General features: G+C 48.4%; 6 protein-coding genes across 6 annotated transcripts; 5 read left to right on the top strand and 1 right to left on the bottom strand.

Moving 5' to 3' along the window:
• The first annotated feature begins 1,163 nt into the window (after nt 1-1,163).
• On the top strand, nt 1,164-3,024 carry F4807DRAFT_416990 (uncharacterized protein). The gene is made up of 3 exons (XM_047997185.1): nt 1,164-1,264; nt 1,315-2,241; nt 2,305-3,024. The coding sequence occupies exons 2-3, from the start codon at nt 1,524-1,526 to the stop codon at nt 2,778-2,780; spliced, it is 1,194 nt and encodes a 397-aa protein (XP_047856463.1). The 5' UTR covers nt 1,164-1,264; nt 1,315-1,523; the 3' UTR covers nt 2,781-3,024.
• Nucleotides 3,025-13,932: 10,908 nt separating this feature from the next.
• F4807DRAFT_458146 (uncharacterized protein) lies at nt 13,933-14,471 on the top strand (the record flags this gene model as incomplete). The annotated part of the gene is made up of 3 exons (XM_048001159.1): nt 13,933-13,983; nt 14,035-14,209; nt 14,272-14,471. 3 exons carry the CDS (start codon nt 13,933-13,935, stop codon nt 14,469-14,471), a joined length of 426 nt encoding a protein of 141 aa, XP_047856462.1.
• Nucleotides 14,472-14,614: 143 nt separating this feature from the next.
• Nucleotides 14,615-15,992, top strand: F4807DRAFT_416972 (ribosomal protein S5 domain 2-like protein). The gene has a single exon (XM_047997184.1). The coding sequence runs from the start codon at nt 14,809-14,811 to the stop codon at nt 15,856-15,858; it is 1,050 nt and encodes a 349-aa protein (XP_047856461.1). The 5' UTR covers nt 14,615-14,808; the 3' UTR covers nt 15,859-15,992.
• Nucleotides 15,993-16,485: 493 nt separating this feature from the next.
• Nucleotides 16,486-18,804, top strand: F4807DRAFT_382363 (GDP dissociation inhibitor). Its single transcript, XM_047995799.1, has 3 exons — nt 16,486-16,725; nt 16,811-17,919; nt 18,130-18,804. The coding sequence occupies exons 1-3, from the start codon at nt 16,652-16,654 to the stop codon at nt 18,480-18,482; spliced, it is 1,536 nt and encodes a 511-aa protein (XP_047856460.1). The 5' UTR covers nt 16,486-16,651; the 3' UTR covers nt 18,483-18,804.
• Nucleotides 18,805-19,126: 322 nt separating this feature from the next.
• On the bottom strand, nt 19,127-21,346 carry F4807DRAFT_458143 (Rec8 like protein-domain-containing protein; the record flags this gene model as incomplete). Its single annotated transcript, XM_048001158.1, has 4 exons — nt 19,127-20,804; nt 20,862-21,140; nt 21,224-21,260; nt 21,328-21,346. The coding sequence occupies 4 exons, from the start codon at nt 21,344-21,346 to the stop codon at nt 19,127-19,129; spliced, it is 2,013 nt and encodes a 670-aa protein (XP_047856459.1).
• Nucleotides 21,347-22,730: 1,384 nt separating this feature from the next.
• On the top strand, nt 22,731-24,941 carry F4807DRAFT_416958 (L-gulonolactone/D-arabinono-1,4-lactone oxidase). The gene has a single exon (XM_047997183.1). The coding sequence runs from the start codon at nt 23,090-23,092 to the stop codon at nt 24,668-24,670; it is 1,581 nt and encodes a 526-aa protein (XP_047856458.1). The 5' UTR covers nt 22,731-23,089; the 3' UTR covers nt 24,671-24,941.
• Nucleotides 24,942-26,322: the final 1,381 nt, after the last annotated feature.

The following is a 26,322-nucleotide window of genomic DNA, read 5'->3' as shown; positions in this document are numbered from 1 at the left end:
TTTCGCCAGGTACAACATGCAGCGAGGTTGTCAAGTCTCGTCACACAACTACTACATTCGGCTTGCGATCTCCTTGGGGAATACCCAATAGGAGTTTTGCGAGATTGGCCTCGTGGGAAAGGCAGGAGGGGCAAACTTGGCCTCCTACCGGGGCCATCATCATCGTTCAATCAGGAACGAGCAACGGGTTGGTTGTGGGTTGGTGTGGATTGCAATCGGTTGAGAAGACACAGCACGATACAAGACCCAGCGGTTGGCCGTACCTCGATATTGGCTGACCTGGAAAAGAAGAGAGATTTGTTCCCCCGCAGGCTGCAGACTGCTGCAGGTTGCGCCATGTTGCACGGAATAAGCGTGGGCGCTAGAGTTTGCGAGCAATGTCGAAGCTGTCGCCGGGGTCTTAGCTACGGGAAGATTGCCGTGCCGGTAAGCTGGCAAGGGTCCATTATTCTGTGCTAAGTTGTGCATATGTACCTCCTAGTGTACGCATGCAGCCATTCGCAGGATGCAGCTCCATGAGAGCTTTACCTGCTTTACCTAGGCACATTAGAATGGTAATGGTGACGGTGACGGTGATAGAGAATGACCGAAAGGGTATTTAGAGCGGTCAGAATAGTTAGATGATTCGATGAATGGGCTCAAGCCGAGAGCGCTTCGAGTTGAATTATCGATCTTGAATCTTGCACTTTGGCGCCTCCAACATCGTACTTCGTACGCGTGTCCCGATTGAGATCTTACCCCCATCTCATCCCGCCCAATGAGTGGACGAGCAAAGAGACGTTACACCTAAGGGATGGTCCCAGATAAACTTGTGTCCAGAGCTTCAAGGTTCAAGCGATGCTTGAAATGCGGCAGTGCCGTAGTCACGAATAACGTAAATAATTCGGCGATCCGAATACTCTCCGACGTCCATCTGATGGCCATCTGATAATTGTTGGTTCCACGAAGCTGGAAGGTCATCTCCTTGTCATCTCCTTGCAATGTGGCGTCCGACAAATCGGGTTTAGCCATTGTCGCTGTTTAATGAGGCCGTCTGCAAAGACCATTATGCAGACCGTTATGTACAACGGACGATTAATGCCGAAACGGTCGATGGGACCGTTTTTTCCTTTTCTTCTTTTTTATATAAATGAAGTCAGGTGTAGAAATATATTTTGGTGGAGAATGAACCAAGCAAAACTACATAGTAGAAAGCGTTGACCGGAATATTACCTAAACATTCAACTGCAAGAGTCGCAACTACTCTTTTACTTGCCTTATACCAGTATGTGGGTAGGTACTCGTAAGTTTCGGTACGCGATTAATGGATAATAGACGATATGGTGATAAATATGCAGTTTGATGGAATAGCAAAATTCATTGGGACATTGAATTCTGATTGGACCTGATGGAAAGCCCACGGGTATCGACAGGAGACAACACGTCAACACTTCAAACAAACGAGAAGTATATAAGTTTAAAAACGATTGAATCAGGCCTTCTGCCTAATTCTATCGCTCCAAGACTTCACAACACTTCCCACCATGGATCTTGCCCCGACTTCAATCTCCAAACAACGAGCTAGAACACAGCGCGATTCCTTTAGGATGGATAAACTACCCATGGAGATAGTTCAGAACATCTTCTTTCGCATCGATAATTTCGATACGTTGAGATCGGCTATTCTGACGTGTCGACATCTACACGCCGCATTCACCAGCCGGGAGAGGTCCATCGTAACTCAGGTGCTGGTAAATCAGATAGGTTGGGATGTTCTACCGGAAGCCATCGTTGTCGACGAGTCGTTCCGCTTGGAAGCTTATAATTCCAGCTTGGGAACTTATGATTCCCAGAAGGCCGAGGAGTTTTCCAAGAAACACCTCAGCCACCGCATGACGTCCCTCAGCGAACCAGCTCGCTGGAATCTAGCCGAAGCTTTACCCTTAGTACGTCTTCACAAGGTTGTTAAGTTTCTAGCAAAGCAGATCGCCGATTACATCTGTGGACCTAGATATGTTCGTCAAGGCCAACTCATGTATCGATTGCCCTTCGAGCCATGTGAGCCGATGCCATCCTCTGAGGGCCTTTACAGAATTCAACGTGCCCTATATCGCTTCCAATTATATTGGAACATGTTTGGTCTTTCTGAGGCCGGGGCCGGGCTCGCCACGCGGCGGTATGCATATTTCCGAATCTTCAGTGTTTGGGAGAATGAGCAACTGGCATGCGCTCAACACCACCTCCTCCGGATTATAAGAAAACGTAAGTCTCAGTTCAGCAACATAACCTAGGATTTCTGTAAGATGGATATTGATGCGTTGGTAGCTGTTGATATGGATCCCTTTGCACATCATGACGCTTTCGAGTGTTATTTATCTTCTTCTCTTAGTGAGAGCGGGTCAGAGTTCTCTCAACACGCCCTCTCTCAGGGCTTGGAATACATATACGAAATAGCGACCAGTGAAACGTTCGCGGACGCCCGCAAGCTCTTAAAAAACATATTCTCTTCTCTAGCCGAGCCTAGCCTTGCTCCAATTCCAAACAATCTCTTCGAAAGCCTCAGAAGGTGTAGCCCCCCTGTGGACTTTGGAAGGCCGTTTCGGGAGCTCGATGAAGAAGACAGAAACCATCTTGTTGAAAATCCATATTGCAATGATAACCACTGCAGCTATATGTCAGAACTATTAGAAGCAACGTACGATCTGGCGTATACTCTCGATGATAACGGCGGAGAACTCGACGAGAGAGGTACTTGTTCGGAGGAAGGCTACGCGTTTTGGGACTGGTACTACCCGCACTAATTGTAAGGGGCGGATCGAAGGAAAGCTGTAGAACTATGAGAGCAAGGACGATAAGTTTGATATGCCGACGGGAGTAGAATAGCATATCGGAGACCAGAGTAAGATTGTTTGCCCAGACTGCCCAGAATATCACTTCTCAATGAGTTCATACTTTGAACTTACTGTTCTTTGCCTTTGTGAAAGACGACAACTTGCCCCAATCAATTCAGAAGGCAGACTACTAGTCAGCGGTAAAGGATACGTCGCTTTAAAATAATATGAAATCATTTTCATACAAGACAATACGGTGCCTACCTACAAACGGTAATTATCGCGTTCAAGCCCCAAATTATGCAAACCTAAGCTCCCACTTAAAGCGGCGCAGCATTGAACGTCTTCTCAATAACACATACATAGGTACGAATACCTATTGTATGTACCAAAACCCCATCTTCCGGATCGCATTAATTGCTGATTTCAGCGAGCAGGCGAGTCCGTCAAATAGGGAGCGAGAGTCGGCCGTCTTTTTTTCTCCTAGGGCTCTCTTTCCCGTACGGGTCTACGAGCAGGGAATTTTTCCATTCGATCACCGTTCGGGGGCTTGCCTTCGCCAATCCGGATTGGAGCAGCGAAGGAAATCGAAAAAAATGGGTGCCAGGCGCTTAACGGCGCGTCGCCATTCGTCGGCGGGGCGGGTCCGCCGGGGGCGTGCCATTTGGCAATAGCATAAAGCATTATGGTACATTCGCATCCCACTGATAATACCTATCTCTACCACACTACCTACCTAGCTACAGAATACGTACATATGTACTGTAGTAAGTACACACACATGGACACGCAACACAGACTGGGGAATGGGAGATTTAGGGGAGAACCGAACGAACGACGAATTCGGCGCCGACGGAACGATGAGGGGAGGGGGAGGTGACGAAATTTTTCTTTTTCTCCCCAAGGGTTTGTGATAGTGTGACGGGACCCAGCGGTTGCAGAGGCCACGCAGCGCCCGTCCCAGACTCCCGGAAACCGTGAAGGCGGCAAAGTTGTCGGGCGATTGCCCGTCCGTACATACATACATGCGATGGCCCCCAGACTGTCCAAAGCATACATACGCACACATACATACATACATAGCGTGTTGGGGGCCGACGATTCCTCGACTTTGTTAGGTACTCCCGACGATCGTCGCGGCAGATGGATGACCTCAGATTTAATATCGAGTTTGCGAAGAAGGGGCCAACGGGGTGGCGAGGATTGATTAAGCTGAAAGGAAGGCTTTTCGCCCCGTCGTGAGAGTACCGGGTACGTACTTTGTATGGAAATACTTGATAAGTGATGTTAGCGAGAGTAGTACCCGCATCAGCCGATTTGCACGATGCAACTCTACACTACTTTAGGCGTCTATGCTGGGTGTAGTAAGGCATTTGGACCCTTCAATCCATCATGACAAGGAAAGTAATGCATTTCATTTTCAAATTTGCGCTCATTAACTTTGGGTATCGCAGGAAGGCTACCATCTATTAAAAAGGCCAAAGTCTGGGTAGAAGTTATTCTCATTCAAAATAATTAGCGCAGCACAACGCGCACAGGATCTGCCTATCTACTACCTAACCACAGCAAACCCGTATCCTCCAGTATTCTCCTATCATATGTTCGTTCCTGGAAAAAGAATAAAAAGCCTTCATCTTATCTACGTCGTATCTTTATTACTAACCCTAGATCGATCAATCGTCTTTTTATAGGTGTGATTCTCTTGTTGGACTCCTTATATCTCGTAAGTGTTGCCAATTAGCTCTGCTCGGCTGCCCACTCGATAGGGGTATCTAGTCGTTCCGTGATTTTATCGAGACGTGCGAGGAGGTAGTTTATCTCGAAGCTGCCGTTCTAGTCATAGTCTGGTTGTCTAGGTACCTGTTATAAGATGCATACTCGATCATTTATCTACCTAAGTAAAGACAAACTCCTCGCCATCGAATAAGTCCTTAGTTCCTCCTGGAACCCGCCAACAATTGTATATCTTATAGTTGCATCATCTTGTTGACTTCCGTCTCACTTTGCTTTAGTTGACGATGTCATAGAGTTGTGAGTGTGGATGCATTAAGGTTGCACGATAGTATCCTTCGAAGGTAGATTGAAGACGAATCGTCTCTCCCATCAACATTGACCTCACTATCACCTCGCCACCTTGTGTCCTTTTTCTACATGTTTAGATACCAAGCTATTTTTACCGTCTTCTTTGAGGAGACAGGTTTCTTAGCTTTCTTTTTATGGGTGTTTGCGGTTCCTCGGAAGTGTGTCTTGGACCATGATACGCCGCCATACTGAAGTTCGATGTTAAATAGTACGAAGAGGACTGCTCTCTGGAATTCATCGATGTTCACGACAAATTCCGTTGGTGCTTGTCGAGACGTTCTTGACCATGTTGGACGTCGCGTAAAATGCTGTCTTTTTCATGGGTCGATCGAATGTGGTATATTTCCCGACGTTCGTACGATTGCCCTAGTGACACGATATCGATCATGAATCGATTTTTTTCTGCTGTGCCAAGCTTCACAAGACATTGATAGAGAGAATGAATCTGTGCATGCGACGATTCAGTGCCCGCTACAATACCTTAACCCAGGCCGCCCTACACTCCGGTTCTGGGCGTCTGTAAGAGTCTCGCATATTTAAATATGCAAAATGAAGACTGCCGTCTTCCGATTCAATTTTGCCTGCTACCTTGCGATAATCAGACAGCGCGGCGTTCCTTGTGCCGAAGTTCATTCTAGGTTTTGGTGTTGACCAGTATCCTTTTCCTGTACCCGTTTGCTAGTGGTTCGGTCCATATTCCTTTCCCACTGCAACATTCCCTGACCCCTTGATTGCCTTCGGGCTGTCTACGTTCAGAGGATTTCCTCATACCCGATGCTCCGCCAACGTCGTTGGGAAATGTTATCGGGTAGTCTTCGCCGCAAGGTCTGCGGCTTCCTTGGTCAAAAGCTGAGCTCGCTAGACCTTTTTTTGGTCGTGAAGGTGGTTAATGTATTCATCCAGTGTACATAACTCTGGGTGATGGTAGAGCCGTAATCATAAGCAGGCCCCTCAGCAGGGCACTGTAAATCAAGGTCACTCGATGCTGGTGACCGTTGAAGTGCGCCACGCAATATGCGCGAGGTGGACTTTGGAGGTAAGCAATGTGGTCAGCCTGGTAGCAAGAGGCTCTAACTCATAGACGCATCCCTTCCACATGACAGTTCCTGTCACTAGGGCAGCCATGGCAAGAGGAGTGAAATTATGAATAGCTCATGAAAGACTTAATGGAGACATCTTGTCTATATATAGGAGATAATGTCCATCGATGCTGACGATTCGAGGCAGCTGAATACATATTGTAATGAAATTGGCGTTCTTGGCCTTGAGGTAGTGTTATATCCTAGGCCTTAGGTAAAATCTGTAATGATGAAAGTTGGGGCGAGGTTGAACCCGATTCCATCGAACGGCTTCCAGTTCCTCTATATGTGCTTAATTTGGCAGGAAATGAACGCTATATATGCTGGTATAATCCAATTAGTTGGATGCCTTTCGTAGTCGTTGATGATAATAAATTAGCCTTACGGAACTTATTGTACCTTATGGTAGGACGTTTGAGAGAATTGAGGTTATTCGGATCTCTGGCAGAAAATCTTCCTCTACTTGTATTGCCGGTACAAGCGGGCGATGAAACAAAAGAAAAGATCGTCACTCAGATATCCGAGGTACTCTTCCAGTGACATGTTCCCTGATGGTCGAGTCACCAGTACGCGGAAATTGTCGTCGAGGGCATTGTATATGGTTGACAAATGTTGGGTTGGTAGGTTCATCTGCAACGCTCGGCAATTTCGCACCACCTCCAAGAGGTAATGAAGACACCCGAACCTAGATGGTATGTAGAGTTTTCCGGGTACGAACTCCTCCAAGTTGCACTGGGTACCGTTCATCATTTATGGCTGTATCGTGTGTTATCAGCGATACCGCTAGACACACTTCTTGTAGAGGTGATATAAGTACGTAGTGACTTTGAGCTTAGAGTCGTCCATAGGTACTTGCGTATGATATGCACAGCGCCTCTGCCTTGTCTGCTCCTCGAGGAGTGTGCTTAGAAAAAACAGATTGCGCCTCTAGCTTCTTCTTCTTGTTCCTCTCAAAATCGTAATTGCTGCTTCCCATGACATCCCGAAGGACACTAACAATGTCCACGTCGTCTATGGGGTCAGGTTCAGCATGATACCGTCTTCGCCTTTTTTCGGGTCGCTGTGGTGCTCGTGGCCTTCGCACTCTGCTCCTCTTAGTGCTCCTATTAGTTTCCGTATAGGTTTATCATTATTCTGAGCACTCTCGAGAGTATGTAACTCCGGAAGCGGTTGATGCTCATGTTACTATTGTGCTTGTAGTGCCGGTTGGCTCTCGTCAAGTTGTCTACTAGCACAAAACCGTACACTCGTTCGAGCCCCATGAGCCCCTCCACATGAGGACCGTTTAATAAGTTGTTTGCCCCTTACGAGTCGCCAAGACAAGCGTTTCCTGTCTGTAGCCTGATGATCAACGATCAGTCGGTGAAATATATTGACGGCCAATGCGTTCCTCTCAAACAACGCTTCATTCCATAGCCAACTCTTGCTTATCATCCTCTAGCTGTTTAGCACTGGATCGTCCATTGAGGGCCAAAGCACTAAGGCGCCTACCAAGGGCTTCCGGAGCTTCTTGCGGTGTATCGCCTTCTTACTGGTGGTTAGTCCAAGGCGCAGTGTAATCATCTTTAATTCCAGTATAAGATGCGATGACCGTATCTGAATAGGTACTAGGTGCTCGATTCTCGTTAGGTTATGGGGACGAGATATGCATGTATTTAGGTAGCTGGGAAATAGTTCCAAAAAGCCTCGTGGCAAGGAATTGTCGATGCTGAACGCTTATAATAGCATCGTTGTTGGACCGGCGGGGACCATTGATAAAGTTGTTCGTGAAGTGTAGGTAAGCATATCATCATCTTCAGATAGCTCGATTGCGTCGCCAACATTAGTCGTCGACCAAATATTCGTCCATGAGCGATAGAACATCCCCTCACAAGTTGCTTTTACCGCCCAAGATGACCAAGGACGGCTCTGTCTTCTCTAGACCTCTCTTCGTTTGTGTAGGAGCTGCTTTCGCATTTATCCTAAGCTCGCCCAGGAGGTGAGTTGGAAAGTGGTGAGTAGCAGCGTAAGGGACCGTCAACTAGCATCGTGTCGTAGTGCTGTGTTGAAAAAGTTGTCGGCAATGCATGCTACCGTTAGTCTCTTCTTCCTACTTGACCGACCGCACAGTCTGGGAATTACCCAAAGAGCTTATGCTGCAATTTGTGGGAACTTGGATGATTTCTCTCCAGTTTCGATACCCTGTGAGCATTGTATACCTAGTGTACGGCGAAATTCTCGTTTTATTACGCAACGCAGAAGGCCAATAATAAAGCGATGTCTCATCAACAGGAACCGTTGATGTAGATAAGAATGTTTTCGGGGAGTCCCGTGACGTTGAATGAATTCTGTGGAATAGGGTTGCTAGACCAGCCTTGATGGTCCCTTGAGTCATTACATCTCCCTCATTTAGGCGAGGCCTTGATGGAATGCCGGGCTTGCATTGTGCTTCTCGTAGGTGCTCACGCGACGTGGAGTCTCCTGGGGTTTTGATGCTTATGAATTTGACCACATAAGCAGTAAAAATTAAAGCCATATCCCGTCGCAGTTCCACAACGGCGCGAACATAATACCTCATTTATGCGGCGTGGTGAGTTCGGATCGGGTCATGCGTAATAGGGGTAAAGAGTGCCGTATTCATCACTCATAAGCTGACGGAATCTCCATCGACCACGACTTCACCTTAGGTATGTTGACGGTAAACATCAATTTTGATGCTATTTTCGGAGATAGAATTTAGATATTTGTAATGTTTAGAAATGCTTCGGGATATATAGAGCAAAAGAGGAGATAGTCGTCGCCTATACGTGTTCCGATTTGGATGCACTATATGGGGGGACGCATCATCTCGGAGTTAAGATTCGTCAACTATCCAGAGATAGGATATTAATGGCAGCTACCTCGCCACATAGTAGCTTGCGGTTCACTGTCGATGTCGCTGTTATCTCGACTGCCAACATCCTGCTCTTGCGCGTTTCGTAACGTGGACTAGGTCGATGTGTTAGAGGTAGAAGTGATGCCGCCTCTTCATAGGTATGTATTCATAGCGTGTGTTATTTATGTAGGCGCGAGCGGGCCTTCTGAGCTTTTCCAGCGCCATTTCCGAATTTTCTGTCGTTATTGCTCTTCATACTCTTCGTCGAACTTGTTGAGTTTATTGTCAGATTTTTAGATGCTCCAATACCGTATGGCCATGCATGAATTTTCTCGAGAATGCGATGGCTACGTGTCCGTAGGAGGCAATATTGATATCATGCCCGAGCGTAGATGTTGAGAGCTCCTTGAGGGGATTTGCCAGGAGCTTGTCTAGGAGTATCAAGCCGGTTCCGTCCGAGGGCTAATAAGAAGATCGACCTTTTTATGTGGTCCGCCATGAGAATGAAGGCATATTCAACAGGTAACTAAGTCCATATAAGATTAGTAAGAAATCTTTACCTACTCAAGGATAATGATAGTTTTGACGTGTCACTTCCAGCAACATTCTCGGTGCAACAAGGAGCTCACCGGGGAACACATACCAACATGTGGGATCGGGGGTTTCTAGCCTTCGCTCTTGGTTTGGCAAGCTTTCCCTTCTTAGCCCTTAAGCAATACAAAGAGGAATTGTGGCGTTGGCATCGATTCACAATGACGTTAAGCCACTTTAGATGAACGTCAGCGCTTAACGTTGCTGTTGCTGCTATGGCCAATTGTCTCTAGCCTAGGGTTTATAGCAGACACACGGTAACCCCAAAGCGTCGCAAGCTTCCGTCTAGACTCTGGTGTCTTCATATCCAGAGCGCAAATAGTTTAAATTTGGTATAGATCGTTGATATGTGGACTGCCGCGATCTTGTCACTCAAGGTTATGTACTGATGGCTGTCGACCTCGGTAAGATGAAATGTGCTGATATTCGCAAGCGCTAGAAATAGATGCCTGTTTCTATATATACCAGTAAGCACAGGCATGAACAGTTATGATAAAAGGGTGATAGAGGAACACAATGCCAACCTCATTTTCTAGCAGGGTATGTACTGTAAAGTGAGAGTTCGTGTGACGATAGCTCCGGAAGCGTGTTGGTTCAACTAGTGCTACACAGCTTTCAAGCTGGACGCACAGCGACAAGGAGCTGCTATGGCGGGAGTGGAAAAACTTCTGCCGATGCTCGTGAAGATAAGCATTGCTGTCTCGTATCATCTGGTGTACGGTTTGGTTGGTTACAAGTCTTCTAGTCCTGCAGGCGTCTTAGCTGTTCTTTCAGTGTCGGACTCGGGTAGGCTATGGCGGAGTCATCGGCGTCGTTCCGGAGACGCCTAGTGTCATCAGAACCGACACCCTCTGGAACGAAGACTAAGTGTCGTTGACAAGATGCCCCGAAGAATAAGTGGAACCTCTCAGGCGTGTATATAATTTGATGTTGATGGCCATATCGCAAGTCGCACAATAATAGACCTTGCTGGCTTTCCCCTCAGCAGAGGGTTTCCTCGACCGTGTTGCTTCTGCAGCGAATCCATTTAGCTACCCGCCAGCAGCGAGCCTCTCCCGCTCTTTGTAAGTTTCGGTCGCTAAACGCTTATGAAAGGCCGTGACCGATTGTAGACCTATGCCACAGGTCTTGCACTTGTGTTTTCTCCAGGCGATAGCACGAACACAAGCGCCAGCAGCGATTTCAAGGGCCCCTTCCTTGTTCCTGTGTCCCCAGACAAGCTTATCTTGAAGCCATTTGGAGAGGAAACCCTCTGGGCCCTGCGCCCGCTACTTCGCTCAGTGTCGTTCTTTTGGTTGGAGATTGGCACGTATGCGGCATTCTTGGAGATTGATGAGGATGATGGGGGAACGTAGTCCGCGGTTCTTCGGCACAGCCCGTCTTGTCAGAGTGTCTCTTATAATTCTGTTAAAAATTAGGAACGGGAATCCGGGATGAGTCGCGGCGACTGCTCCGTGGTCTAGTGTATTGGGGGAGACCAGCAGCTAAGGGGAGGACCGGAGTTCGGCCCATGGAGACACCATAGGAGATTCTGGAGATACCTGTTAGTAGCTAGCCTTAGAGCAGAATAGACAAAGGGCTTTACCTGTATATATACCGTAGCTCCTAGACAAGGGAGTCTAGAACTCCTCACGCAACGTCGTTATTTCCCTCCTCCTTAGTTCCGCCTCATGACAAGTCTGGCACGTCCTTGAGTTTTGAAATATATGACAAGAGACATACTTAGCTATCTATATCAGTGATCCATAAAATAAGAATATATCCATAGTAACATGTGTTGCGATGATGAGGTGTCCTAGTAGGTGCATCAAATATTATCAATCATGGTGTGAGGGTAGATGTAATGTGGGAGAAGATTAAAAGTAAGCGTGGAAGAAGTGGCAGGAGTTGAATGAGAGTTGAGAGGGAAGTGTTAGGAGGAATATAGCGAAGAATGACGATAACAACGCTAAGACTCTTAATGACAAGAGCATGAAGGTAGGTGTAAGAAGATAGCGACGTAGCAATGAAAGAACGACGACTTACATGCTCACTGCCCGTATGGAGATTCTGCATGAGTTAGAACCTTGAAGTCATAGGCTATTGGTCGTACTTTGTGGATTTTCAAATCCTGTCCATGTCAGTCCTCATCCAAATGAAATATGATGACTTCGAAACCCAATCTCTTTGACGCATCGATATTCACGACACTTATGGGCTGGAGTCACAATGTACTGAGTATATGGGGTTTACTAACCTAGTATCTTCGACTGAATCTAGGAGTCGGATTGTTTTCAAGAGCGGTCTGGGTAAATACTTTCTGCGGTAGTTGTGACTGTAATGTGGCGAAGGACTGTCGGAAGGGATATTATCAGTATGATGAGAACCCCATACATACTTAAGCCAGGATGTCTCTATCTATCATCAGCTCGCTACTTATCTAGGTGCACAAGCAAGTAAGCATGTATGTATGTAAATGAATAGAAGGCTAGGTAGACATGTAGCTGGGGTAAGAGTAATTGGTTGAGGGTAGAAGCAGGTAGTTGTAAGATAGGGGATAGGAAGGTGAAGTGTAAGAGGCCGACGACAACAACTTAAGCAAAAAGCAGCTTACCTGTGTAGCGGCATAATGTGAAAGATAGCATCGACCAAATTGCTATTGTTTCTAATTAATTCATCTTCCCTCTATTGCAAATTAGCATTGGTATGAGAGTAGCAAGATAGTAGGAAAGTGGGGGCAGAAGTAGATTGGTGGTGACATGAGAACGTAAGTGAACAGGGATGAGGATTGAAGTTATAAATGGAGAAAGCCAGAAAATAATGATTAGAGAGAAACATCGGGAGTAGGGTGGAAACAGGTCAATTGAAATATCACACACATGAAGGCGTGGGAAGTGAGCACGTAAGGATATCATGGAGAATATGACAACTGACCTTAGGCATTAAAGCTTATGAGGATTATATTGAAGTAGAAAGAGGTTACCTAGTGATGAGAAGATGCAGATGGATATGAAGGAGGAAAAGCTGTCAAGAGTCCTTCTAGGGCCAAGGGTTTAAATAGAAAACACTTGCGAGAGAGACCAGGCAACTGGCAGGCATATTTTTGAGCTCTTTCCTGCTTCAATGTTCGAAGGAAAACTTTGTTGGATGTTTGTCTCTGCTAACGCTGTCATCCAATGCTAGGCGATGTTATGGGATGGAATATGACTGACGTTTTAGGTCATAAGGTCAATATCAAACTTTGTTCAGATGAAAGAAACGATGAACGTTTATTTATATGATATGTCATATGATATGTCAAAGGTTAAAAAAAGTATGGACGTACTCAAATATTGGCTAAGGCAAACATACTACTTCATAGGATAATAATAATGTTAACTCTGAATCATCGACTGTATAGAACATGAAGGGAGTAGCGAAACCGTCAGATATGGTACCTGGTAGCTTATAGCACAAGCCCCTATATTGATCTTACTGGCCTGTCTTAACATTGTGCCGATATCAATCTACAAATCGTAGCAACATTCAAATAACCAGCCTGACATATTATCTGCTCTATAGCGAGAGTCTATTAGTATATGCAGTAATTGAACATGCTCTTTGAGAAGGCACAGCAAGGGCGAACTACCTTTGAGACGGAAATAATCGGCTTACCACGGTACCCTTGTGTTATGAGACTTCTTGGAGCTGATAGTTGATCCTTCAGGCAATGTTATCAGGTAAGCGTCGTCTCAACATAACTTCGGATGATTGATCGGCTTGATATCTCGATGTATTGTGGCGGACTATAACAGTGAATGGAGGGGGTCAAGAGTACTAGTCGAGATGGTGTTCCCCACCAACCAATATATGCCAATGTGATATTTCAAGAGCCTCTCTGGATAATGAGTTCTAACATATAGAATAGGTACCATTGAATAGTATAGAGGAAGTTTCACTGGTACTCGCAGTTAGGTTGAGGAGTTCAGGGTTCATCATGGAATAACCCCTATTTGTGTGTTTGAATATGTTGGCTTCCGAAGGGGAACTTTCATCCTTCACATAAAATAGACATTAGAAGTGTTAGGAATTAAGTAACACGAATTTTCAAGCTGTTATTCATCTAGAGATATCAACTGTTTGTGTCTTTGCCTAGCAAAGCACCTCATACTGGGCTATGAGAAGCCAAGTCGATGGATACGTATGTTGGTATGAAAGTGATGCCAAGGTAAGGGTCTGATCAATTATTGTTAGAATGTTGGGAAGGTAAAGACTCAGCCTATGGTTCCTGTAATCTAAACCATCTTTGTTTAGTCTGATTTATGCCATATACTAAGAATATCTGTGATGGATTCTTGCTGATCTGCTCGACGTTGAATTGTCCAACCCCACCCTTTCCTAAATAGGAAAATGGTGGTTGTGTTTTTGTAAGCTTCAAGTTGCGACAAGGGAGGTTCGAGAATTATAAGTATGAAGGAGAGGAAATAGTCAAGACAATGATATTGAACACTCTGTATTCAACAAAATATAAACCATTGAAGAAAAAACTTAATCAGATATGGCTTTCTTCCCGACTACTCGATCCGAAGTCCAAGCATGGCTGCAAAGGGTAAGTTGAACTTATTCCCCTATAGATGAACAGAGCTTATAGACTCGTTAGTTCCAATCAGTGAACGATTCACTCGATGCGTCTAGAGTAGGAGAGATATACGCGAAAGATGCAAAAGTGCAGTTTGGCAACCTGCCCTTGGTAGAGGGGCTGGATGAGCTAAAGAGCTTATTCGGCCGATCTTGGGAGAACTTGGAGTCAATGGTTCACGAAATCGAAAATTTCGGTACGTCTGAACTTTTAAAGTGCATTATCGAAGCTACAGGCGACTAATGGCTATGATGATAGATATGATCGAGAATAGGATCTATCAATCATGTCATATAACATGGCAAGTGAAGAACGATCCGGAGAAAGAAAAGGTCGTTGTCCCAGCTATGGCAGTTATCCACTTGGTAGAGTCTGGAGACGAAAAGGGGTTGGTTAAGCGTGCCGCTTATTATATGGATGGTGCTCCCTTGGCAGCAGTATACCAGAGACTGTCGTAGGAAATCGCATGGATGAAATATGTAAGGTAGAGGTGTACATAAGTACCTAGGTAGATATTAGGGGAATGAATTTCAATTGAGTGCTTGAACTTCTAATCTTATCTTATCGATATCGTGGTCTGCCAGCCTCATAGATTGATCGCCTCTGATTGGACACGGCGCGATCCAGTCCCACTCTATAGCATAGACCCCGCGAGGCTGCAAAAGGCCCATCTCAAATTTCAAACCATTCAACTCAGGTTATTCCATCATGAGCTGCAACTATACAAAGCATTGGTGAACCACAACACACCAAACCTCCCTAATTCCCGCAGACCAAACGCCTTTGCCAAATAACATGGCAACCTCAAGCTCCCTCACGCTCTCAAGCACCACCTTCGCCAAGCTCTCCCCGCACCCCTTCCTCCTCGCCAACCTCCAACCGCCCGACCCGACATCCACGCCCTCCGCGCGCACAAACGGGCGCCAGCCGCGCCAAGCCCGGCCCTACAGCGTCAACACATCCTCGCTCTCGCACGCGCACGGCAGCGCCGTCGTGCGCTCCGGCGACACCACTGTCATCTGCGGCGTGCGCGGCGAGACCCTGCTCACGAGCCAGATCCCGAACTTTCGCGCGCCCCAAGTCGATGCCGATGCCGATGCCGATGCGAGCAACGACGATGAGCTACGGGATTACGACTTGTTGGTCCCGAACGTAGAGCTAGCTACCGGATGCGCGCCTAATTTCCTGCCGGGCGTGCCGCCGACTACGCTGGCGCAGACGCTGAGCACGCGATTGTTCTCGCTGTTGCATAGCTCGAAGGTACTGAGTGCGGAGGATTTAAGGATATACTACGATCCTACCGCTGCTAGTTCGCGGGGCGAGGGGGATATGGATGAAGATGAGGATGAGGATGAAGCTAGTGCGATGAGGGAAGTGAAGGCGTACTGGGTGCTGTACATCGACGTGTTGTTCATTTCTTTCGACGGGAACCCGTTCGATGTCGCCTGGGCGGCTATACTGGCTGCTCTACGAGATACTAAGCTCCCGCGCGCGTACTGGGATGTGGATCGAGATATGGTGCTGTGTTCACGACCGACTGAGTCTAAGAAACCTACTCCGTTGAGTATACGCGGATTACCGGTGGCGTGCACGGCAGCGGTGTTTACGGCGAAGGAGAGACAGAAGAAAGGCGGCGGCAAGTACTGGATCCTCGTGGACCCGGATAGGCTGGAGGAGAGCTTGTGTGACGAGACTGTGACGATGGTGGTTGATGGCACAGAGGGAGAGATGAAGATTTTGGCGATATCGAAGAATGGTGGCACGGTTGTCGGACCGGCGCTGATGAGGGAGTTTGTTGATGTGGCTGGAGTACGATGGAAGGAGTTCCGCGCTGTCTTACAATAGAACATGGCCTTGTCACTTGAGATACCCGAATAATGGAATAAACGGACACAACATTGCATGAGCAACTTTAAGGTCTTATGATGAGATCTACTCAAGAAGCTCTCATCATATTCGTGATTCAATGCGAGATTAAAGCTGACCTAACGAGGATTTGACGTCTACATAGATCAATTCATTTGCGAACCACTCACGTTGCCCTCTATTCGGTATAGACGGAAGTACCCTTCACAGCAATTGTCTTTTTAGAATGTATTTTATTACATGAGAACTACCTTCATACTAAATAAAGCCAACAGATCCAAATCTCCTACCTAATGAAACCCAACCATCATGATTACAACCCCTATTCACTAACCATAAGAAGTGATCTGAATGTCGCGGGGTCACTATCCAAATAAGATGTATCAACCCTTCGAACCATCCTATCAGGCGTTATTCCAGGATAGTAGATACGGGACGACATTTTGGTCTTCCGCTCATTCAAAGCGAGCAGCCTACTGAAAGGCCACTCAAATACCAGCATCGTAGCGCTTCGTAAAAGTAGGACGCCGGATACTAGCGAGCGGTGGTTGTTGAAAAGAAGGAAAAAAAGAACTTCAAAATCGTGGCTTACAATTTTAGTCAAGTTCGTCCTTCCTTGTATGGCCCGTGCACAAAGATCGTCGGAACCTCGGCGGCCGTGGGATTAGATTAGGCTCCACACCTTTACACCCTAGCTCCCTTTCCTCTTCAACAATTTTTCGTCAAACGAACTTTTTATCTTTTCCCCTCCATCGTGGCATCCGCGTTCGCGATGGAATCGCTGGGAGAAGAGCCATGGGACGTGGTGATCTGCGGCACGGGCCTGCAGCAATCGCTACTGGCTCTGTAAGCAAAACATCTTCCTCTAGCAGAGTTTGGAATTGCGTCGGGGACCTTGATCTGACTGACCTAGCCTGCTTCCGCCATGAAGAGCGCTTTCGCGGTCGAAGAAACGGATCCTCCATGTTGACCCTAATGACTACTACGGCGAGTTTGAGGCTGCTTTCAGTCTGCAGGAAGCGGATAGTTGGGCTGCTGGAAATGGTGCGGTGCAAGGCTTGAATGCGAAAGATGATTCGGCGACGGATGAATCAAAGAAGCAGAGCATTTTCAGAAATGCCCTTGCCTGGACGCACCCCGAAGCTAAAGAGAAGGGTCTATCTTTTCCTCGAGCCTATTCGCTTGCCCTAGCACCACATATCATCCACACCTGCTCCAAATTGTTATCACAACTCGTATCATCAAGAGCGTACAGGCAAGTCGAATTCCTAGCAGTCGGTTCGTTCTTCGTCTACGACGCGGACGCCGGCGACAACGGCTCGAAGCTGGCTCGGATACCTAGTAGCCGCGAAGATGTCTTCTCCACGCAATCCATACCTGTCAAGTCCAAACGGTCGCTGATGAAGTTCCTCAAGTTCGTCATCGATTACGACTCCGAGGAGCAGAAGCCGGTTTGGCAGGGCCAGGAGCAAAAGCTGCTCTCCGAGTTCTTGGCTACCGAATTCAAGCTAGACGAGAATCTGCGAAAGTATATTCTCGCCCTGACTCTGACGTTAGATGGTCGCGTAAAAGTGATAGATGGCTTGGCCACGATCCATCGACACCTCACGTCTATGGGCCTATTTGGGCCTGGTTTCTGTGCTGTCTATCCTAAGTGGGGTGGTTCCTCGGAGATTGCACAAGTGGCATGTCGCGCTGGGGCAGTCGGCGGCGGCGTGTATATGCTTGATACGAAGGCAGATATCAATGATTCCAAAGATGATGAGATCACGCTCAAGTTATCTAACGACGTGTCTATCCGGACGACAAGGTTAGTTACTTTGCAAACCAAGGCTGCGCCTGATGCCCCAACGATTAGCCGACTCGTTGCGGTCGTCAGTTCTCCTTTAGAAGCATTATTCGAGGTCGTTGTCGAAGGCGCGCCAACCCCAGCAGTAGCTGTCGTCGCTTTCCCAGGTGATTCAACATCAACCACAGAGAGCAGTCCAATATATGCATTAGTGCATTCTAGCGAAACGGGAGAGTGTCCCACCGGTCAAAGTAAGTTCTTATGTCTTATATATCCCGAACTTCTTATAATTCACTCACGGTGTTATGATGATCCAACATAACGAATACTTATCTACATTGTCCGAGCTTCGCGCTGACGAACACAACCTCTGACAAACTGATCGCACCAAAACCTCACCCTTATTATTTACGGCACAGTTAACTACTTGGAATAGCTTAACTAACCAATTTATCTTATAGGTGTAATCTACTTGGCCACCCTAGCAACACCCCAGTCCACAACTCGCCTCAACTCGGCTCTAGACGCCCTGCTATCAACGGCTACTCCCGCAGATGCTCAGAAGCCCACCTGTTTGTATAAGTTATCATACGAGCAATCACTCAGCTCCAGAGAACCATCACGTGTAACCCGCGGCAAGACTTCCACCTTCGCGTTCCCATCTCCGTCTCTTAGCCTCGCATTCGACGACGGTTGCTTAGACGCTGTTCAGGACGCATGGAAACTGGTCATGGGAGACGATGGCCCGGAGAACGAGTACATGGTCTTCCAAGACCGTGAGGGCGTCGGTGATGATGATGAGGTTTACGAGTAACCATCCAGATAAAGTAAAATCGGTGGCTTAAGTTTGAGTACGAGTATGTACGCTCCATTAGTAGGTGCATAATTATTTAAATGAGCAATGTGACACGAGACTGATACCTTGAAACAATGCTTTTTCTCAAATAAACGAATAAATCAAAATGGACCATTTAGACGAGTTCAGCATTCGTGTGTGACAAACGAATAGTTGCAAAGGTTGTGTAGCATGGGTTGTCTACCTAGAGGCAGAAATCGTACAAAGGATCCGACAAAGACATACATGTATGTCAGTCAGGCTGCCACTTGGCTCGCCTATTAACTTCACTTCATCTCTTCCTGATCAGCTCTCCTCCCACATTATACCCGTTCCTCCGCCATATCCTCCGAATTAGGTAGCTCAAGCGAAGAGTTCGACTTGAAGCAATATTTCGTTTCATATCTCCCTCACGCATTCTCCCAGATGTTTTCTCACCATCGGCTCTAGGTCTCTAGATGAACGAACCCCCTTTCATGCCAAAAGGCTATGTAGGTAAATCCGTCCACCGAGCTGATCTAAGCGATCGAGGCAACTCCCTAGCTCCCCTATCCTTCCAACCTTCTCCAAAACCCAGCCGAAGCAAGTCTCTTCCCAGGCACCCAGATTCGCGCCCCAGTCCCTTAGACATCAACATCAACATCACCCATCTTAACCCCAACCCAAATCCCCCCAAACGCGACCTCCGGCTCGCTATCCTGCTGAACGTCAAGGCGCGCCTTCGTCGCCAGGCTCAGGACGTGGAAGAAGGCCTGGGAGGCGGTAGCGCGGTTCGTCTCGCGCGGCACGAACACGTCGTCGAACGCGACCCATCGGCGGTCGATATCGAAATCCTCGTCGAGCCTGCGCTCGCCGTTCTCGCGCACCGTGGCGTGCATGAACGAGAGGAAGTTCTGGCCCTCGATGTCGAGGGTCGGCCAGCTGTCTACCTTCTGTTCGCCTTGGCCTTGGCCGGAGGGTTGTTTCTGGGCTTGGGGCGAGAGGTGGAATTCGTCGAAGACGTCGTTGTCGGAGGGTAGGCCGCCAAGATCAAAACCGCCGTCGTCGAGGGAGGGGGCGTCGCTGAAGCGTACGATGTCTTGGAGGTTTCCGCGGCCGGCTAGGGGGCTGGATGGTATGCGGCCTTTTTGCGCGGAACCGCGGAGAGATGAGCCTGGCATGTGGGACGATCCTCGGTTCCAGGGCATGTTGAGGGCGGAGGATAGGTGGTCTGACATGGCCGCCTGTGCTTCTCGGCCGACCTCGGGAGAGTCGTGGATTTGTTGTCCGTCGTGGGCGAAGATGGCATCGCCTTCCAGGCTACGGCCCAACTGGACGTCGTCACCCTCGAGTCGCGGTCTGACTCGACGTCCTTGCTCCTCGTCATCTTCGATGGACTCGGACGCGGATCGGCGTCGGCCACGGGGTAAATCAGGGACCGTGAGTCCGGTAATCGCGGTAAATAACGAATCGCCCGAGAAATCGAGTGCAAGAGGATGAACCATTCCCGGAACACCGATGTTCTGGCCGATATTTCCCAGACCGAGACCAAATGTTAGGAGCATAGCATTCGCTTTGGCTTTCGCCGCTCCGGTCGCTCGTATCTTCGGGCCACCGCAGTTCTCCAAGTAGTCCTCCTGCCACTCGTTCATCGCGGCTCTTGAAACTTGCGTCTCTTCATCAGCATGCAACATACGAGGCTTTCGCTTTCGTCGGGAAGGAGCCTGATGTTGGCGATGATCATCGGATAGGAAGGCACTATGGTGTTCACTCGGTGGGTTTGCTACCACTATCTCGCCTGCCTGTTGTGCGTCATCCATCATGATAACTTCGCCCTGATCATCCACCGTTGGCTGTCTCTGTTGCTCTGCACCCACATGCTCTCGGATGTCGCCTTCCATCGCCGGGAAAGGGGGTAGGTCGAATTCGTCTTGTACAATAGCAGGTTCTGCTGATTCGATGATGTTTCCGTGCTCGTCTACATCCATTCCCCAGTCTCCCGCTCCTCCGAAAATGTCCTCCTCGGGAAGCATCCGGTGTTCTTCTGCCGGCTTCTGCGTGGATGAGAAACCCTGAAAGCCGAAGGGGGATCCTGCGGGACCTGGAGATGGTGAATCATGAAGGTCAAGGCGGATATCAAAGCCGTGCGCAGGGCTTTGCGAATGATGAGAGCTTGCCAGAATAGTGCTGTCAAGAGGAGACATTTGGGAAGATGTCTTCTGGGTTGCTTGACTGCTCGCTACCAGAGCGTCGAGGTCAAATTTGGGAAGTATCATGTCGGGAACAAAGTCGGGGTCGTTCAGAATCAGAAGGTTCTCTGGTCTAAAAAGAAGGTCAGATCGTCGCTATCAAATTTCCCTGCTATCATTTCCTTCTTACCTTGCTTGGCCTGCTTCTGGATCGAGCTGGTTTTCACCGAACTTAGTGAAGAACATGTGCATATGCGTGTGAATCTTCTGCAAGTCAGACAGCATGTAGCCGCATTGCTGGCTATAAACTCTTGATACGCCGTAAAGGAGCTGGCCCTGAAGACGCAGTGCCACCGGCGCGCCGGGCTCGATGATTTTTCCACATGCCTTCTGCACATCCACTTCTTGGATGGCCTTTCGGGTTACCTTCTTTCTTGCCCCTATTCCAGTTCCAACGGTGGCGACGAGCCTGGTGGATGTCAGCTTTAAATCCATACAGCACTTATCAAGGAAATAGACGAGACATCGGGATGAGTGTCGTAAATTACTTACCAAATGGTAGCGACGCCATATTGGCGGCTCATCAGAACTGCAGCCTCGCGTCAGCAATGATCACCTATTTGATAAGAAATTAGGGGTTAAAGGTAAGTACATACTCTCGTGGCTATAGAACATCGTGAAGCGGGCGATGCGACACGCCCTTTGATCATGCCGAATGGATTGAAAAAATGACTAAACCTAGAGATGAACCCGACTACTAGAATATAGTATCAATATTCTAGTCTTCGGTCTCCTATATTATTCTCTGTGGCGTCCTTGTCAATGCTATAGTCACTCCTGGGATGCGTGGGTGAAAAGGGGAAAAAAAGAAGGTGGAGGTCAAAGTTTTGAGAAGTATAAGATGAAATCAGGATTAGCCTGAGAAACTCGTTTTAGAACATAAGACATGATGCGTGTGAAGGAAGTTGCGTCGACATGGAAGGTGCAGTTTTGTCGGTTGGTAGGGAGTATAAGCACCTGTTGGGTACCTGAGAACGCATAGGATTTTATACTATGGCGTATGTACCTCGTTCACACCCACACAACTTGGGACTCCCGTGTAGAAAACCAACCAGTCTCGTCTCCAAGGTTGCCTCTGGGCTCTGTAGGTATGCCTTCGGACTTCGGTCGTTTGTATTTGTTCGCTGGCTTTCCATGCCTATGCATTTCAATATCAGTATTAAAGGGGTCGAAGCTCTTTTGCCTTATACACCTGGTAGCCTTAGGCGATATAAAAACTCGAGGAAGCAATTTCATCAACATCATACCCCCAATGATAAGACGATTTAAAGGACGCGTTGTCGGCTAGTGGTTAAAGTGGTTTAGAGGGCTATAATTCTATGACATTTAAAGTTCCTCAAATGCCGAATTTTGAAGCCTGTTGGTTTACCCCTATACTTGGGGTTCCATCACTCAGCTATACATCTTTGAGAAAACCATTCAAGTATTCAGAACAAAGCTCAGTCCTATTTCAAGTAAAGTTGTTGATAGTTTGTATCTCTATTTCAAAAGATTGGAAGGTAATCTTCTTTATTTGCCTAATCTCAGGGATCATTCCCTTCAATGACTATCAACATCGATTGACGGCTTTTATATCTATCACTCTTTTCTCCAACAGTTCAAATTAAAAATTAGATTCAGCCCCTTATAACTATTCACTCTATGAAAATAGGTAGTGAGTTGCTTTTACTGACCTCTGAATTATGTATTCAAGATATAAAGTAGTAATCAACTCATTACTAATACAGGTTAGTTAACTCTCCGACGGGATTCCCCGAAAGATCTGATAAGGGGTCCTTCGACACTAGAAACCCTTCGTACAACTACATGAAATCCCGCCTATTAAGGTAGCGTATAGTGCTACGTGCGGTATTTATAAGCCGCGTAGTTAAACTAATGGCAGTGTGGCATCCAGATCAGCCAATCACAACCTCGAACGATGACGAAGATCTCAGATATGCAAGCCAAGCCGTCATGAAAAAGAAACGTTCTAGAATGGATTGAGCGTGAACCCCTCCATCCCTAAGCTTCACACTTCTGATATCCCTTAAGCATCTTCTTGTCTTCCAAAACTTACTTTAGGAATGTAGAGCTAATGAATCCGTCATGTTGACTTCTTCTTATTCTGGCTCTAGTCGCACCCAAGCGCGGGTGATTTGAGGAACATACCTAGGTTTCTAGTGTACAAGCTAAATAGGTGACGCGCATACCAACGCCTGCGGCTTGCCGGCTCCACCGGTGTGCGAAAGAGGGCCGAAAAAATCGTACGGTTAACATACCTATCGAAGGGAGGAAATCAATAATTGCCGCAATTTTTGCCCCCGTATCGTCTGGCCTTAAAGCCTTACCTACCTAGCACCTAGCTCTTCCGTGTGCACCATGGATCCTCTGGTCGCAGCCGAGCTAACCAAGTGCGCCGACGACGGCGTCCCCTTCCGCGCGAAGGAGGGCCACGTCCACAGCACCTGGGCCAAGACCTTCCTGTCGCGGCCGGAGCTCTACTTGCAGCCGGAATCGCTACCCGAGATCGAGAAGATCGTGCGGCTAGCGCACACGTGCCGGCGCCGCATCACGACGACCGGGTGCGGGCACTCGCCCAGCTCGCTGACGTGCACCTCGTCGTGGCTCGTCAACCTGGACAAGTACAACCGCATCCTGTCCGTCGACGCGGCGACCCACGTCGTCGTCATGCAGTCCGGCATCCGGCTGTACGCGCTGTGCGAGGAGCTCGAGAAGCACGGGCTCGCGATGCCGAACCTGGGCAGCATCAACCAGCAGTCGATCGCGGGCGCCATATCCACGGGGACGCACGGCTCGAGCCTGCGCCACGGCCTCATGTCCGAGGACATCCTGTCGCTGCGCGTCACCGTCGCCGACGGCACGACGCGGTTCTGCTCCCCGGACGAAGACCCGGAGCTCTTCCGCGCCGCGCTCCTATCGCTCGGCGCGCTGGGCGTCATAACCGAGGTCGCGTTCCGCGCCGTGCCCGAGTTCACGCTGCGGTGGCGGCAGACCATCGACGCCGACGCCAAGATGCTCAGCGCCTGGGACTCGGGCCTCTGGACGCAGGCCGAGTTCGTACGCGTGTGGTGGTATCCGTACACGCGGCGCGCCGTGGTCTGGGCGGCCGAGAAGGACGACGATGAGCCGCTGCGCGACCCGCCGGACTCGTATTACGACCGCGCGCTCGGGTACTACGTGTACCATAACCTGCTGTACCTGGCGCAGTTCGCGCCGCGCGTGCTGCCGTGGGTCGAGTGGTTCGTGTTCGGGATGCAGTACGGGTTCGCGGACGGCTGCACGACGCGCGCCGTGCAGCCCAGCCGCAAGGCCCTGCTCATGAACTGCCTGTACTCGCAGTTCGTGAACGAGTGGGCCGTGCCGCTGGACAAGGGGCCCGAGGCCCTGCGCCGGCTGAGCAGTTGGCTGAACCGGCTCCCGCCGAGCGATCCGGACTACGTCGACCACGGCATCCCGTTCTCGGCTGAGGGGCTGTACGTCCATGCTCCGGTCGAGGTGAGGGTGTCTAATACGAGCCCGTCGAATCCGAAGTCTGCGGTTCCAAATACGAGGCCGTTTCTCGATCCGACGGCGGAGGATACGCCGACTTTGTATCTGAATGCTACGCTGTATAGGCCGTATCACACCGACCCCCCGTGCCGCGAGAGGTACTACGAGGCGTTTGAGTGGCTGATGCGGGATCTAGGTGGGAAACCGCACTGGGCGAAGAACTTTGAGACGGATGGCGCGGAGATCGAGAGCATGTACGGCGATAACTTGAGACGGTGGCGCAAGGTCCGGGACAATGTCGACCCGGACGGGATGTTCGTTGGGGCTTGGCATCGGCGGTACGTGCTTGAGAAAGGGTCTGTTTTACCGCTCGAGGAGGCGGGGGTTAAGGCAGAGAAGGATAGTACGGGAGGGGTTCTTTTCGAAGGCGTTGTTGGGACTACTCGGTAGGGATGGACTTTGGAAACGTTGATTTAGATTTATGGCCATCTTCCTCGGAGGTCTAGCATTACAATTGGTTAGGGTCGAATACCTATGGAATGCTTGAGCCTTCTAATTTCACAATCCCTCGATACATTCTATCATGCAAAATTTCTAGATGATGATGATACTGATACTGTCCTTTCTTCCTATAACCTTAGACTTCCTGAGTTTAGTCGACTCTATTCTCTACATGGCGCAAGGAGGTTAGTAGGATTACAATCGAGCAAAACAAACAGGTACATATCTACGCTTCCAACAAACATCCTTTGGCTGATAGGCCCAAACATAAGCCACCCGTGAAGGAAAAAAAGCAAAAAGTGCGCGGTCATTGTCACCTATCTGACTGTCTCTTTCCTTCGTTCTAATGGGCGCTATCTGGTTGACGCTACTACCACTTTGGGGTACTCTTTTTCCTCTTCTAGGATGTTCGCCCATTCTATACCGGAGTCCGTATTGGGATCTTTGTGTCTCTCTGGACATCTACCCGTCTTGGATCTCTACGGTCAGTCTTGTGGCTTCTTGTCCTTTCTCTGGGATTTTCGACCTTAATGGGCTTTTGCTTTCAATCTCTCTTGCTGCCCACTAGAATCGAACCATACACCGCTCCATTTTCTGGTAGACGGGTACGGCTGAGACAGCCGTGGCACAATGCAAGTTGCCGCGAGTTTAGTTCTCTGCGACTTTGATACGCTGTACTCGGGCCCCTTGACAGTTGCGCCATAGGTGATACTTACAATGTGGTTGCTTTTTATCATTTATATACTAGGTAGGTAGATGTTGGCTGTGCGAGAGTTTCCCCATCGCGAAGATGCCTTCCTATGACAGCTGTCGTTCACGGTGTCCCTATCTATCTAGGGATACGCTTACGTCCAAGTATTAACAGTACCCTAACATTACCCTTAGCGGGAAGTAATATTCACGTCTAGGTATATACACTTTGCTATGATATGCCGATCCTTGATATCCCATGAACCAGATACTATCCCCTAGTCTCATTGCGAAGAATACGCGACGATATCAGAGGGTGAGTTGATACTGCGAAAGATGACTCTTCTGCCTGGGAGTGAAGTCTTGTCGGCTTATGGTGTGAAGTGACATGCGGGTAAGCATCTATCCAGACAGTATGTGACTCAAACAGCCCCTTACGTCGGGTGCGTACATAACCTGGGGCAAGGTTATACCCGCTACTTGTCACCTAGGTAAGTAGCTATATGCACGTGAAATTAAGAAGCGGTGGAAAGACACGTACATGTCTGTTGGCTTAATATTAGGTACAGATGCCACTGGAATTATTAGTTCATCACAGTATAGCGACACGCTGAGGATCGATGTGATGTGATATGTCTAGTATATTGGAGGGAAGTACGTATATAATATTGTGAACATGCGTCGAGACACGGCTTGGGCCGTCATGACAGCTCAAGTGTCAATAACCAATCTCAAGTATAGCCACCTATCTAGGTAGGTACCTACATTGCTAGAAATTTTCCAAAGCTATCAACATTGTAGTAATTACAACGCGTGCTCTGTTAAATCATGGGGACCCAAAAACCCCGTTAGATTCTATCTTATGATTTGCTTTAGGCTGTCCCGCCCCGGATTACTGACTATATTGGATT

Source organism: Annulohypoxylon truncatum (assembly GCF_022578515.1).
Source record: "Annulohypoxylon truncatum strain CBS 140777 unplaced genomic scaffold F4807scaffold_8, whole genome shotgun sequence".
Lineage (NCBI taxonomy): Eukaryota > Fungi > Ascomycota > Sordariomycetes > Xylariales > Hypoxylaceae > Annulohypoxylon > Annulohypoxylon truncatum.
This window is presented reverse-complemented; position numbering and strand designations above follow the sequence as displayed.